Source organism: Anarrhichthys ocellatus, unplaced genomic scaffold (assembly GCF_004355925.1).
Source record: "Anarrhichthys ocellatus isolate YVR2014 unplaced genomic scaffold, GSC_Weel_1.0 scaffold8, whole genome shotgun sequence".
Taxonomy (NCBI): Eukaryota; Metazoa; Chordata; class Actinopteri; order Perciformes; family Anarhichadidae; genus Anarrhichthys; species Anarrhichthys ocellatus.
The window spans coordinates 837,171-852,645 of NW_022280038.1; the positions used below are offsets into that span (position 1 = coordinate 837,171).

Sequence of the window (15,475 nt, forward strand, 5' to 3'; positions counted from 1 at the left end):
CATCAGCTGCTTATCCACTTGCTCCAAGAAACGCCCCAGATCACTCTTTTGATAATTTGTGCTAAGGAAAACACTGTTTATACTATGTCAAGCTAAATCCCAAACGTCCTGACTAGAGCCAGACTTGTCTTTCCAAATCATGCTGCAGGCTATTGCACAATCCTCAAACTGAATATACAGTCATGGCTCATGTGTCTGCTATTGAACTTGTTGAGCCTTGTCTTGAAGATAAATACAGTGTGATGCATTTCTTGAATACAATTGTGTCCAATAATATTACAAAATGTATAATAGAATATTGAGGTAAAGGTCTAATACCATCATTTCTCGGTCACTTTATTAAAAAGTCCAGCCTGTTCTCATTTGTCACGCTAGTGATACCGACGAACAAGGCACCCTTTAGCGAGCTTTCACGTAGCTACAATGTAAACCTGTCTGCGTTATTATTAGACGCTCAGGGAAAATGCTCAGAGAGTCTGATGACGTAGTTTAAAGACCCCAAAACGTACACAGGACTTTCAACCAGGAGACTAGTGTTCGTGTCCCAGAGGTGTTTTCTGTTATTACTTAGTTTACGCACTTATTTTAGCCAAATCATGATGATTTTCTGAAACATAACTGAGAGGTTTTGTTGAAATATATCAAATGTCTTTGTTTGAATTCACAACAATCTACCACATTACTGCAACCGTGGGCTGGACCACCCAGTGCGTTACAGCATTGCCCGAGGCGCTTTTGTTTTTTACAAATTCATCTTTGTTGCACTGATTGCACCAAGTTCCAAGCTACCTAACACAATGCAGGGACAAGAATTCTTAGTACATTTGTGGAACAATTGGATCTGCTTTTTCTGACTGACAATTCAGAGTGATTAGCTTCTGCCTGTAAAGCAAAGTAGCTTTGGGGACCTCCTGTTCGGTTAGCATGAAATGAAGGGAAATGGCGCTGAGCACACACATTTTATACTCAATGCCTGTTTAAAATGTGTATTTCTCAAGCCTGAGCATGATGTCACCTTCTCCAAAGCCAAAGAAGGCATTGCACAACTGTTTTCACAGGTTGTGCAGTACATATATATACTCCCTGTGAACTTTGACAGAGAGCCCCTTTAACCGTTTCATTATTTTCAACTATATACATAGAGGCCATAAAGAGTCTGTAAAACCGCATATCAGCTCATGCTGTCACCTTGAACTGTCACAACATGTCTAAATGAGAATTTCCTGTAAGATTCCATTTCCAGTATTTGGTATATTACTGGCAGAGCCGATTCCCAAAGGAGTGGAGTCATACACACATAATTATGGACAGAGAGGGGTTTATGTGGATCCTTTCGTTTTTATCACAGTGTTAAACACAAACTGTGAACAGTGACTATCAGAGAATCAGGGAATCCATTTTGTATAAAGAAAAATGACACAGATATCAGGTCTTTCTGAGCCTTTTTGATTTATTTCTCATTTGAGTCTTTGCATAAACTTTGCAGACAACTGGTACATCATGTAGTGCAATGATTTATGATTTAATAATCAAGTAGAAAAAAAAAAAGACAAGAACAAGAAGCCTAATAAAAATCAAAACAGGCTCTTTCTCTCCTATCACTGAACGGCAAATGGATTTTCAATGTAAAGACAGCCAGTGTTGAGAATGACTTAACATTGAGAGGGACTTTTTGTTAATGACTTTACAAGAAGCTGCAGGAAAAGTTAATTTACAAGTTAACATCCCATCATGAATATGGTCCATTGGGTGCATTGCATACATCTGAAAATAAAAATAAATGTCTTTTAAGTGAAACAATCATTTGTTTAATGGTTTTCTCTCTGACGATCACAGACCAGAGGTAACAGCTGCATTACTGATATGTTTTGACACACGTGGCCCACTGCTCACCATATATCTGACCCTTTGCACTTAAGTGGATGACCAGTGAGTGTCAGTTGACTGTTTCCAAGAAGATGATTATAGTGATTGTCCTTCATTACGTATCCCTGACGGTACAAACAAAAAGAGTGTGTAATTTTGAGCATCCCAGTGTTCTCATGTGGACTCGTCATTAAACCACTTCAGCACATGGGCTTTGTTCTCTGCCACCCATTTGATGTTGGCTGTGGTCTTCTCTATAGCCTGCTCCAGGGCCAAGGTGGCTGAGCCAAAACCAACATGCAGGTTGTCTTCTTTAAATTTCTTCAGCTGGAGAGAGACAAAAACAAAAACAAGCAAAAGACAAAGTGAATTTCTGTTCTGTTCTTGCTCTTGCTCTAAATACAGGGAAATACTGTGTTTACTTCAGTGTGGTTGTGACTGCGTGGGCAGGCTTACCTCCTGTAACTCAAACTCTGTAGAAAATCTCTTTGTGATTCCATTGATGAGATTAGATAAGGAAAATGATCCTTGTCCATACCTAATAGAGAAAAGAAAGATGCTATTCACTTGAAAGGTAAAGTGATATAATGATGGAGATCAGCGGAGGGAAATTGGGTTATATCCTGCTGTTGACCTCATTGAACATCTGTCTGACCTCAGATAAATGTCCCTCTAAACAGGAAAGACTGCAAATTAAGTCTGATGGTGTGGACATTCGTGAAGGCTCAAAAGCTGTTCAAAACATCAGAAGGACTTAATATATGGTTATTATTGCTTGTGTGGATGCTCTTACTGCTCCAAAACGTAGCTCCATCTTGCTCTGACAAAGTTCCAGGCCAGTGGCATCCCAACAATGTTTCGGGCGATGTACTGGATGGTAGATGTGGCGTCTTGCTTGCGGATTTTAGTTGGGTCTAGGGTGTACTCCAGATACCTGAGTGAGCCAAAACATGTTCTTACAAAGCAAGCTTTGCCAAAACACTATTCTAATATATTTAGCTGAAGATCATTTGTTACACTTGCTGTGTTAAGTGCATAAATGCGTTCACACCGACAAGTATGGCAAAATGCAGCCCAGATGGGGAACTCATAACGGTCAAAAAGTTGAGTGTGGAACCCTGGTCGCCAATGGTCACCATCTTTGCTATGTAGCAGAAGAGGAGGGACCACCAACCACCAACCATTCAACAATTACTAACTTGTAAAATGACGGGTGAGGAAGCTGCAGCAGTTGTTAATGAAACAGTGAACACCAAATTAAAAAAATTTAAGTTATACCGTACATGTGGGTTCTTTTTCACCATTTTATTGAAGTTGAATAGAAGCCATCGTCGGGTTATTTTATCAGTCTGAATTGATTCACTGCCGATACGGCGTGATGTCCGTGGCTGACTATCACCGCTTGATCTACCGAGCTTCTGGTAAGCCATCAGCCATGTGCCATCTGAGACACCACTAGCCTGTTGAAATTCACACACAACGCAAGTAAGTACAGTACATAGAGTGCTCGGTGTACTACATGGAGGTGTGCTAACGTAAGTAAATTAAGACACGCCAATTGAATAAATCTGGGAGCATACAAAATGGGTGGTACGGTTGTTACAATAGTGTTAGGGTTACCTACTTAAAAGAGTAGTCAATTGTGCTTTAAAGGTTTTCAGACAGAATGCAAAGCGAATATTTGCTCTCTGTGGCACGAATTAAGGTAAAGGTGGACTTTCCCAGTAGAAAATATTTTTACTGGTGAGTTCTGAGATTAGCTTAAGTCTCAGCTATGACACAAACACACACGGTGTGTACAGTATATTGCTAGCTATTGCTACGTAAGTTCACAGCGAATTAGTACAAGGCAAAAGCCAGTGGTCGAATTAGAGTAAATAGTACAAAATATGCTAAAAGTAAGACAACTGACTCTTGAATAACCTAATGGCACAATCACCCTCTTACAAATGAAAAAAGGAGCAATACAACACAACTGTTTTCATTAATAAACTTAGGTGTTTTGCTGTGACAGTCTTTCTTGGTCTTATTTGACATTAGCTTACGGTGGCTAACGTTAGCCATGCTAAGAAAAAATTAAGTAAATATTGCTGTGAAACTGACATTACTGAGTCAGTTTGCTGACTGTGACTCTTTTTTTCCTATGCCATTTAAGGATGTTACAAAAAAAAACAATTCAGTGTTTTTTTACGTGTCATTGTCCTGTCATTGTTACTTGTGCTCAAAGTGGATGCTGTTCAACAAAAGTTACATCCGCACATCCTACAGTCTCACATGCTACAGGAAATCTCTAGGTTCAACTTGTGTCAAATGGTAGAACAAAATTTTAGATCAATGTGCAAGAATCCAACGTATGAATTTAATTAAATTCTTATTAATTACCCAAGTCTGTCTTTGAGAGTACAGAAAATAAATATAAAAATGTAACTTTTATAGCATTGTGCATTGTGTGGATAGATGATTGTCTCATTCGCAAACTCCTTAAAGGTGAATACTCCCACAAATTTGGATGTCGCACATACCTGTTCAACAGCCAAGGGACTTTGGTGTAGGCCATGGCCGACCTGAGCCTGGAAGCTTCGGATGCAAGAGTGGCGTTCTTGAACATTCTCCAGGCAAAGTCCCACTCCTCCACACCGCCAAAGGCTATGGCACTGCAGTAAACCGTGCTTTTCAAGTTGGGATGGATCCTGGTCAACATCAAAGTAAACACACAATAGAGTAGAAAATGAATACCAAACACATAGACTCTCTCCCCACAGCCGGTGTGTAACAGAACACTGCTAGCTAGCTAGCTACAGCTGTTTGTACAGTCGTTTCACTGGCTGTCTTTTGGCTTTCTGGCGAATTAACATGGCCTGCACAACCAGTCAAGTTGTGGGAAGAGGAAATCTTGAAACACAAAACCACAGCCTTCAACTGCTCTGTACTCACGGGTTGTGATGTGGATTTTCCATCCACTGTCTGTACCAGCTTTTGATCAGCTCGCTGCAACCCTGCACACCCATACTGCAAGCTATTCCAATAGCATTGATCTGATTATACCTGAGAAGGGGGATGTTTGAGAAATTGCGGGAAACTGCAATATATCATGACAATACCCAATAAGTGTGAGAGATATAGAAACATTCTAAATGAAATATTGTATTGAATTGAATCACGTCACCAAATAGTAAGTCACCTGCTTTTTGCTATAAAGAATACATCCTCTGGTGCACAAATTCTTACTGGTCAGTGTGTCCTGTAGGTACTTTGGTCCAGTTAGCTGTAATCATCTTGAAGTGCTCAAAAAGTGGTTGGATTTGTTTCTTGAGGTATGGCTAAAATACAAATATATATATATCAGCAGTAGTTTTTATGTCCAGTTGTTTTACATTCCCTTTATCCATTTCTCCTGTTATACTATGTTCACACTAGGAGGGACACAGCAGCAGGCAACAAGGCCATTTCAATGGAAGCCAGTGACATGAAGCTACATACTGCCGCCTAACACTTGTCGCTGTATGACGAGCATGGCATGCTACAAATCAAAATTGCAGTTTACATCCATGTCTGTCCAAAATGTCATCAATTCATCATTTTATTCAATTACATTTGTGTGAAATTGTCATAATTAGCACATTCTTGAGTTATGGCTAAAAATAGGTTTTGTGAGGTCACAGTGACCTTTGACCACCAAATTCTAATAAGTTTATCCTTGAGTCCAGTTGAATGGTTATGCCAAATTTGAAGAAAAGCCCTTCAGGTATTCCTGAGATATCGCGTTCACGAGAATGCACCAGATGTATGGACGGACGGACAAACAGAAGAAATAAAAGTTCCAGTGTTGAGGTATAAAAATGCCATTGGCCAGGTGCTATTTAACGACACAACTATGGCAACTCTTCACACCGTCTTGGCGACAATGTAGCTGGCCACGCTTGGCCCTTTTGTCGCTTTGAGTGTGAACATAGCATTAGTATTCATAGTTAAGCAGTATCTACCTGTAAAGCTCCGTAGACCTCAGTGCGGTCGAACATGAGGATGTAGTAGTTGAGGTTTCTCAGAGCTGACTCCCAGGGGATGTAGTCTCTTTCCTTGGACAGGTATTTGGTCGTTGTCAGGGCCAATGTTGTATTGATTATTTTGGCTCTACACAAAGGAAACACATTCTTTGCAGACATCCAATGTGTAAAGGATTAAATACTTAAAATAGTTATTTTTCTTTACCTTGCTAGGTTGAACGCATCATCTATTATCTGTGCTCTGTTGATGATTGATAAGACCTGAAAGAAACAACATAAACAAACAAGTACATGTTCAAATTCACATACAACCAAACCCGAATCAAACAGAATAGCCACTACTTCTGCAACAAGCCACGCCCTCTCTTTTTGTATGCATCCAAAAGTGGACATACAGCACATACAAAAAGTTGTCACTGCATAGGATGAAAAAGTTCTGTGAATGGGCATGTGACTCACCTGATGGTTGGTGTTGAGCAGGGAAAGGAGACGATCCCAGTTGTCAAGATCATAGTTCACCCTAAAGTACCCAACTGCATTGGTGTTGGCCAGCACCCAGTCCTCTCCTGAAACTCTCATCAGAGAGTGGGTGTCTGATGGGAAATATTAAAGAAAGCTGTGCAAAATATTCAGTTAACGCCATGACCAGAGATTGGTCGAGTCCACTTTTCTGGTAGGAAAACTTTTCTTCTGTAGTATTCAGATCTAATATAGAAAAGCAATGGGTGTTACTATGATAGTACCTGTCTCTTGAAGAAGCCAGTGCTGTTGCTGCTCCACACCTGTCTTCATCCATTTGATCGGGACAAACCACGTGTAACTGGACCGACACAGATAAAGATGATGAGTGACAAAGTGGAACAATGATGGTTCCAAGCCAAGCTAGCGGCATGGCTCTAGGGATGACAATGTCCTGGTCCTGGGACAGAGGATGTTGTATGTGTACAATTGTAAAGCCCTCTGAGGCAAATTTGTGATTCGTGATTTTGGGCTATACAAAATAAATTGAATTGAATTGAATGTCAGGCTATTGGTCGGTCTTTCTGTTAGACTATTGGATGGATTGCTTTGAAATATGGCACAGATATTCATGGTCCAGAGAATTAATGCTGTTGACTTTGGTAATGCCTGAACTTTTTTCATCCAGCACCAGCACATGGTTCACATTTGTGTATTTGAGTGGAATGTTTCAACAACCATTTGATAGATTGCCATTAAAATTAGGTACATACATTTATGTCATCCTCATGATGTATTGCGATAACTTTGGTGGTCCTCATAAATTTCGTCTTCTTTTCATCAAAATTCAACATTTCCAAATACTTGCAAAGCTAATAACATTCCCATGAGCCTCCGCTGTACCGTTTGTTAAGTACATGGAACTTGCACGATAAGGTCGAACTGATTCCTACTTGAACTGAGAGGGCCTGGTCACGACAGAGTCTGGATCCAACAGGAAATGTTTCTGGGTGATACTTCCTGTCCGAGTGTCAATAGTGACCACTGGGAAGCCCATCTGAAGAGTCCAGCGGTTCATGATGTCGTGGACGGTGTGAGGAATATTCATACTTGGTGTGTTTTCAACTGCCTGTCAACAAACAAAGAGTCGCAAGAATTTGAGAAGAAACACACCCAGGGACTCATTGGCAGGTGACAATTGCAGTTTGTAACTGTACCGACCTGCTGAAGATGGTCCCACAAGTCTGTGTACACTGTGTTGCCGAAGGCGAATTTGTTCAGGTAAGACTGAGAAGAGACAGCGAATAAAATTTAAAGTGAACTCACACACACCAGAATGAATGAACATGAATGTGGTTTGGTTCGGCTTCTAGTGCACACACACACACACCACACACACACACACACACACACACACACACACACAATCACAGTGGCAGTAGTCATTAGGTGATGAGACCTTTTAACAGAGTTAATACTCACACTGAGTCCTCTGGCAAACACAGGCTCGGTGAGAAACTCCGACAGCATCCTGAGCACCGCCGCTCCCTGACAACACCAAACACAGAAACCACCAGAAATTGGCTGGTTTGAACTTCTCATAACAGCAAAGCATTTTGCATCAAATCCAATATAATAATACAAGATGTTTTCACGATGAGGCAACAAGGCTCCTGATTCAGGAAATTGTAAGATTCATCATACTGAATATTTTTTTATTCAAAGGTGTTATAGTTTTCTTGGGTGAGAGATAATAGATTAGGTAAAACTGCCTGTAGGGGAAAATCAAAAACAAATTTAATTGGCTTGAAATTATACCAATGTCACAAGGTATTGCCTCATTTTTGGGTATGCTCCTTACTCAATACGAATAAATGACCATTTTGGAAATGTGTGAAAGGTTAATATTGTAACTGTATGTCTGTATAAGATCCTACATCAGATAAGGTATGGCATATTGTCAGAGAAGCAAACCTTGCTGTAGGAGATGATGTTGAACATCTCGCTGATCTGAGCAGGGGTGTTGACCTCCTCTTCTCGTCGGGACAGCGGGTGGGAGGAGGCCAGGGCATCCACAGCAAACACCTTGTACACGTCGGACATTATGATCTTGTCTTTCTGCAGCCAAGCAGATGGATGAGTGAGGAAACCGTACCTGTGGGACCACATTGATCCGCGAAATACAATTGACAAGGCCCGCTGTCTTTTGAAGGTACAAGCCTGGCTCTTACAATGCTCCAGGTGGGCTCAGCGTAGTCGGCTCCAAGGTACTCCACGTATGACGCGAAGCCCTCATTCAACCACAGGTCATTCCACCACTGCAAAGTCACCAGGTTGCCAAACCACTTAAAAAAAATAATTAAAAAAACATAACGCATCATGAGTAAAGCGATAAAGAGTTCGACCAAAGTCATGCCTCAGTTTAGCTTCAGGGAACCATGAAAACTGTTGCTGTTTGACTGTGACTTAAGATTTTGGCCAACATTACCACTGAAGTTCAACTCCAAGAAATATAACAAGCTTAAGAAAATACCCAACCACAGAGTTTCACATTACTTATGATGACAGGCTTTCAATCGACCTAAAAGGGAGCAGGGGGTGAGATTGAGTTTGCACCAAACGAGTGTCCTGATCATAAACTCCTATTTCAACTTACTATAAAATATTTATTTCTCTCCGGAGCAATTAAACCGGATCAGATGCAATGGTAGCAATTTGTCAGGAATATTATGGCCTACCATGTGTGCGAGTTCGTGGGAGATGACAGCTGTAATTCTCTCTTTGTTTCTAGTTGAGGACATGATGGGGTCAAAGAGCAGGGCCGTCTCCCTGTATGTGACCAGACCCCAGTTCTCCATTGCCCCAGCATTGAAGTCAGGCAGAGCAATCTGATCTGGGGATGATAAGAAATGCATCACAAATCTGAGAGTTCTTCAGCATTTTAATGTTACCTTGCAATTCAGACAGACACCTTCAGGACATTTTCCAAGAAGGGTACGGCGGCTAAATTTGGCATTTTTCTGATCCCACGATTAGTGCTCGTTCCAATAGAATATCAGTTGTTTGGTTGTATTTGATAAAAGAAGAAGTTGGTTAAAAAACGTTTTGTTTTTTTTAAATAGAAGAAAATTGGGGTTGAAATGCACTTGAATTAATTAAGTCACCCCTGAGGGACCTATTTACCCCGAGTCATTGTCTATCATCTAAGTATATGTCTGCTGAAAACCAAGGTTTTTAAATGAGCTTGAGCAGAGACAATAGAGCATATTCAGGAAAACACTTTGTAAAGATATTCGTGGCCCAGGATGAATCCGAATGACTTTGGTGATCCTCTCAGTTTTCCTCTACTTGCCACCATGAGGTTGACATTTGTGGTTGTGAGGGAAAACTGTTGGATGGATTGTCTTGAAACTTGTCATGATATTCACGTTCCCCTCAGGATGAATCGTGATGACTTTTGTAGTCCTTCATTTTCTATATGGTTCCATCATTAGGTCAAATTTCCATTTTAATGACCAAATACCTGCAGATGGTGAACATGAAACATACCTACTAAACATTAGCATGTTAGCATTGCCATTTAGAACATGTTGGCATGCTTTACTTCAAAGCACTGCTGTGGTTTCAACTTAAAGCAGGATAATATTTGTTACGTCCAGTTGAATTGAAAGACTGCTGGGGCTAAGTGGGATAAAGGAAATGAGACTCATATTTCTATCTTTAAAGGAAAATGTTTGCCCCCGCATGTCAATGCATAGTTGACCTACCTGACTTGGAGAGCGGGTATGTTGCATTGTAGTAGTGCTCATAGAACTGAAGAATCACCCCTGTGATGTTGAGAGCATAGTCACCCTGTCTGCAATCTATGGCTTTTCTTCGAGCCCAGATTCGGATCTGCAAAGAATGAGGCAGCTTTGAGTCCATAAAAACTAATAAAAGAGGAATCCTTTCTCTTTTCTAACATTTTTTTATTCTGAGGTCAGAGGAATAGAATCCAGATGGTGTGACCTCTGACCCTCATTAACACTGGTTGTTTGTACTGCGTTTGGTCTATGATCCAAATTAATTTGTTTGCTGACCACACAGGTAATGTAAAAAGATAAAGGGAACAAAAATGCCTTACCAACAAATCGTTGTTTTGGGTTGACTTAATGTTAACAAAGTCACTGACAATAAACGCCAGCAGATATGTGGACATTCTCTCTGTGGGCTCAAATGTAGTCACTCTGACAGGCACGCCGTCAATGACAGAGTCTTTAGTGCCTGTTGGGGGAGGGGAAGAGTTAGACTCTGACACTCTGTCAGCATTAACAGCATCTAGTTGCTGATTTTCTCATAACATGTCAAAGTTATTCATTATTGACTGTCTCACACATAACACGCTCTGCTCTGAAAGTAACTTTTATCACAAACAGCTCATATATATTCTACCAAGCACCATTTGTGTTGTACTGCGATTGTGTTTTCAATATGTTTTTCTATTTTTATGTGAATTTCACACAATTTTGCTTTTGCACTGACCTAGATTCTATGGAGATTTGTGACAGGACAAAAATTAGAAAGGACTGTGTTTCTGAAACCAACCAATTTCCATGCCGTTAGACAGAGCCACGGTGTCTTGGTCGTGGATGATGGTGACGTTGAAGACGGCTTTCATGATGGGCTCGTCGAAGCAGGGGAAGGCTTTCCTGGCATACGTGGCTTGCATCTGCGAGGTAGCAACAACTCTGCAAAATGTTCCAATGAAGCATTAACACAAAATAGACAGCAACGAGGCGGAATACCATGCCATGGAAATTAGGTGCTACTGTTAAAGGGACCCCAAAATCAGATATAAACATTTTCCCACATACCTGTAGTGCTATTTATCAATCCGCATTGTTTTAGTGTGAGTTGCTTAGTTTTGGAGATATCGGCCGTAGACATGTTTGCCTCGCCTCAAAGTATAATGGGACTATTTGGCACTCAGCCTGTGGTAAAAAAATACATGTGAAAAACTCAACAGCAATATCTCTTTTCAGAAGTCATGACCCGGTTACTCAGGATAATCCACAAGATTCTTGTTGCACTTTCACGCAGGAACTTTTTTCTTTTTACCCAACTGGATACTAATCTACATCTCGCACTGTCACGATCCACTCGACCATGAGTAGATGCACGCTTCATCCTGCATCGTGATATGGCTGCACAAGAAGATAGGTCTTTGGAGCTTTGAGCACCACAAGCCGACTGCCGTATAGTCCCATTATAGTCGAGAGAAGGCAGACATCTTCATGGCGAATATCTCCAACACTAGGCAACTCCATCCAAAACAACCTAGATTGATGAATAGCACTACAGGTAAAAGGAAAAATACCTGGGGTGATCTCTCCCTTTGAGAGAACAATGATGGTGCACCAATATGCTATGCTCTGCCATTGCTTACTTCCTCACACCGTCCTCGGTGTATTCACTTCTGTAGAAGCCTTGCAGGTCATCCGCCAGCTCCCCCTGAAATTCAGTGTAAAGCACATATGACGCTCCGACAGCTAGTCTGCTCTGTAGCTGAAGCACCAGATACTCCGTCTTCACGACAAGCCAAGACATCCGTATGGCGGGCGCGGTGGCCTCACCCAGGCCAGTCAGCACAGCATGGTGCCCATAGAAGTGGGTGAGGTTAAGCTTGTTGGAGTGGACGATTATGAGGTCCGTTTCCTTCACACATCTGACGACCACCGCTGACTGTCCGGTGAAGACGTACATGCCGTCCGTTTCGGGCTTCAGTCTGGGCCACAGGGTGACATTGTAAGAGACAGGAACAAGGGAGACTGGGAGTCTGTAGTGGTCCCAGGGCTTCTTCGGGCCGAAGGGGGTGGTGAAGGGCGTGGGCACGCTGGTGCTGTCTGAGTCTCCGTCTCCAGGCTTGCCTCGATTCTTGGCCCGTTCCTTGTCGTAGGCGATGGACAGAGCTATAATCGTAGCCAAAGCAATGGCCGCCAGCGCGAGAATCCCGAGGCCCACATTTTTACTGACATAGTACACTTTCCCCATGTCTGACTCAGGAGGGCGGAGAGGAACTCTGAGGGGTCTCAGTCTGTGTTTATCCAGTACAGCAGGTCTCTGCCCTCCTCAGTTAATGGCTGAGCTATTAACATGGCAAAAAAGGCAATTTCATAAGACCTGAGGAGAAATGGAAAGATCGGAAGATGTCGGTCATTCAGTCTGCTACCTAGCAGCTTTTAGAAATGGTGCACAATCAGTGTTGGCGTTGTAGTTTCATTGTTATGCTGCAAGTAGAGTGTCATAATCTTATTTTAGACATTCATCTTCAGTAATTATAATAAACACACATTACCAGCATCCTCAACTAGTCCTAAAACAGGGTTTTACAATGTCTGCCACCAGAAAATCTACAAAATGTATTCACAACTGCTTTCTGATACTTTTGCATGGCACTCCAGAGAACACTCAGAACTCGTATAATGACGTGCAACGCAAAGTCAATCCGTGCCGCAAAGCTTATGGAAAAGTGGTCAGTTGGGGAAGTGGAGGAGTCGACGGATGGCGTTGGATTAAAAAAAGCATCACATTGTTCAATAATACTGAATAAACCCTGTGTTTGTCTGCTTGTTTACACTGCAGTCATCTCTTTTATGAGTTATTGTATTAATGTAATCTGGCTTGTAAATATTTTGTGGAAAAGGGCCTATGCTTTTAACCTGTGCTGAAGGATGAGTGTTGCATATAGTTTTACCTCTAAACTGTAATTATACTGGTTTCCAGCAAGCATCCTTTTTTGTAAATATTAATAAAGATATTATGACATAGTGGCCACATGTTTCTACCACCATGCTGCATCCATCCTTGATTGTTGTCTGTGATAAATGTGTATATTGTAACATATTTCCACTCATTGTATTTTCCATTTGACTTTGTCATCAAGTTTTCCGTGTGTGTCATTTATTTATGTCATTAACAACCAGCAGGGCAGAAAATAGTCATGGATCATTTTACAACTAAGAATGACTCGGCGAGAAATCGACCGTATCACTTCTCTACAGCCATGAACAATTTCATTAGAACAAAGATCAAAGCGTGACATGATAAAACAGCTGTAAATGTTGCTTATCGACAAGACAACTGACATCTATCCTTGACATTCTTTGACGTTAGCAGCAGCCTGGCCATTTATATAGTCCCAACTCATAAACTGCAGACCATAAAGGCTCAACACGGTCTCACAATCGATAAGTGGTCAAAATCCCTTTAAATTATCAGTCACTGCACTGGGATCAGCTGTGGGAAGAGGAAAACTCAAATCAAAATTTGTTCCTTTTATCATTTGAAAAAAAATAAATGTCCTGACTATGCATTTCCCCCCCCCCGAGTATAACATCCCCCCTTTCCTTCCTATCTGATTGCATGTGCACACAGGTGTTTCCTCTGGAACATCTTCATATTTATATGTTGTTTGGACTACAGACAGCAAACAAATTAAGGTCTTCTCAACTCAATTTTTACCAAATATGTAGTTAATGCTATTTACCTTAAATCAGTCATCGTCTGTTTGAAAATGTGTGAGAAATAAAAAAATGTGTTACATTTTTATTAAAAATTCCTAATAACGGGTAAGGTTGGGCTTGTTGTGAAACGTAGTCCTATAGGCTACATTGCAGATATACAATATTAAATCTTAACAGACAACTATTCTCTTCCAGGTGCAGTCTGTGCTAAAAGTAAAAAATGATGCCATTGCTTTTCAAGGTGAAGCACAATCAGTCCATGTCGATAGCAGGGGGTTAACGAGCCGACAGAGAGCGGGTTAACCTTGTGAGTGGAAAATGTTTATCTTGGGCGCACAAAATCACATAATGGAGTAAAACATGACAACAAAAGAGTGAAGTGATTTTAACAGATGCTCCTCTTTGGCTCCCTACAAGTGCTGTGTATTCTTATTGGTCACAACTTGCACAATGGCTCCTTTGTTAGTAATGGAAGACATATTCTGCTTTTGGCATGTGGACTGTTAATTCATCAAGATATCTGGGAAGGATTTAAACTGGCCACCTGCCTGTAAAACTTAATCTGGTTCATATGGAGAAATAAATCACCAGCATGACTCACACTCATTTTGTTTGCATGGTTTTCTGTCTTCATTCACACTTTGCCATTTCTACCAGATTCCCTTTTCGTCTCATCTCAAGAATGTGATGCTAAAATACCTTTTAGTGGCCATGCACGCTTTTGCATTATTGCTCTACCTGCACATGATATCAGCTCTGTGCGGTCTCCGCTCCACACTGTACTGACAAACTTCAGCCAGCTGCGAGAGCTGCAGAGTTTACTTCCAGTACAGCCCACACTGAATGTTGGCAACCAATTAATCCACAGCAGAGCCAATAAATCAAACTGGGACTTCAAATATACTATAATTTCTGTATTTACTGTTTGCATACTACTGAAAAAGTGGTCACCAGCCTTGGTATATGTTGCACTTGAACTGAAACTGATGGTCAGTGATCATCTTCGTTTTCATAAACAGCATTTCCCAGCGGATGTATTCTCCCGACACTGAATACATGTACCATTTGTGAACAGTCAGGCATGAATCATTTTGTTGCAGACCAATTCTGAGAAACTATCTTCTGCGCAACAATGCACCAGATGCCAAAGGCTGGAAAGCTAAGACGCCGGCTGGTCGTATAAGACACAACTTGCAACTTAAGGAGTAAACTTAGCATGCAGCACATTTGAAATAACATGTGGGAGAACAGTACATACCAAACCTCGTGTAGCTGGACGTCCACCGCGAGCTCTGGTTTAAGTCTGCACGAGACGCAGAAGTGGAGCTGGAATGATCCAGGGGCTGATGTGAAACACTCGCAACCTGCATCTGTGAGGGTAGATGTGGGAGGTGGTGAGAGCTGACCACAGGTTTTTCCTGGGGATGTAGGGAGGGAACAGCTCCCTCAATTCAAACCCCCCCAGCCCCCTAAAAAATCCCTAAATTGGTGAGAGGGTGGGGGGGGACTGAAAGAATACAGCTGTATCAACAAGATATTGTGGTTGAGCAGAAAGAAATCAGATCCTCAGAGGTACAGAGTGTTCTGACCAGGGAGGCTGGTTGACCACAGCCCGGTGACTCAGCATACCTGCTGACGAGGATA

At 41.5% G+C, this 15,475-nt stretch overlaps 1 protein-coding gene across 1 annotated transcript; it reads right to left on the reverse strand.

The window, feature by feature from the left end:
- Window positions 1–1,413: 1,413 nt before the first annotated feature.
- LOC116384154 (aminopeptidase N-like) lies at window positions 1,414–15,441 on the reverse strand. The gene is made up of 21 exons (XM_031848586.1): window positions 15,090–15,441; window positions 11,755–12,488; window positions 10,914–11,056; window positions 10,453–10,592; window positions 10,097–10,223; window positions 9,068–9,222; window positions 8,561–8,674; window positions 8,304–8,447; window positions 7,812–7,877; window positions 7,551–7,616; window positions 7,283–7,458; window positions 6,614–6,690; window positions 6,330–6,463; window positions 6,076–6,131; window positions 5,850–5,997; window positions 5,095–5,186; window positions 4,801–4,911; window positions 4,389–4,556; window positions 2,660–2,800; window positions 2,323–2,404; window positions 1,414–2,193 (listed from the first exon to the last, which is right to left on the reverse strand). The coding sequence occupies exons 2-21, from the start codon at window positions 12,357–12,359 to the stop codon at window positions 2,041–2,043; spliced, it is 2,898 nt and encodes a 965-aa protein (XP_031704446.1). The 5' UTR covers window positions 12,360–12,488; window positions 15,090–15,441; the 3' UTR covers window positions 1,414–2,040.
- Between the last annotated feature and the right edge of the window lie 34 nt (window positions 15,442–15,475).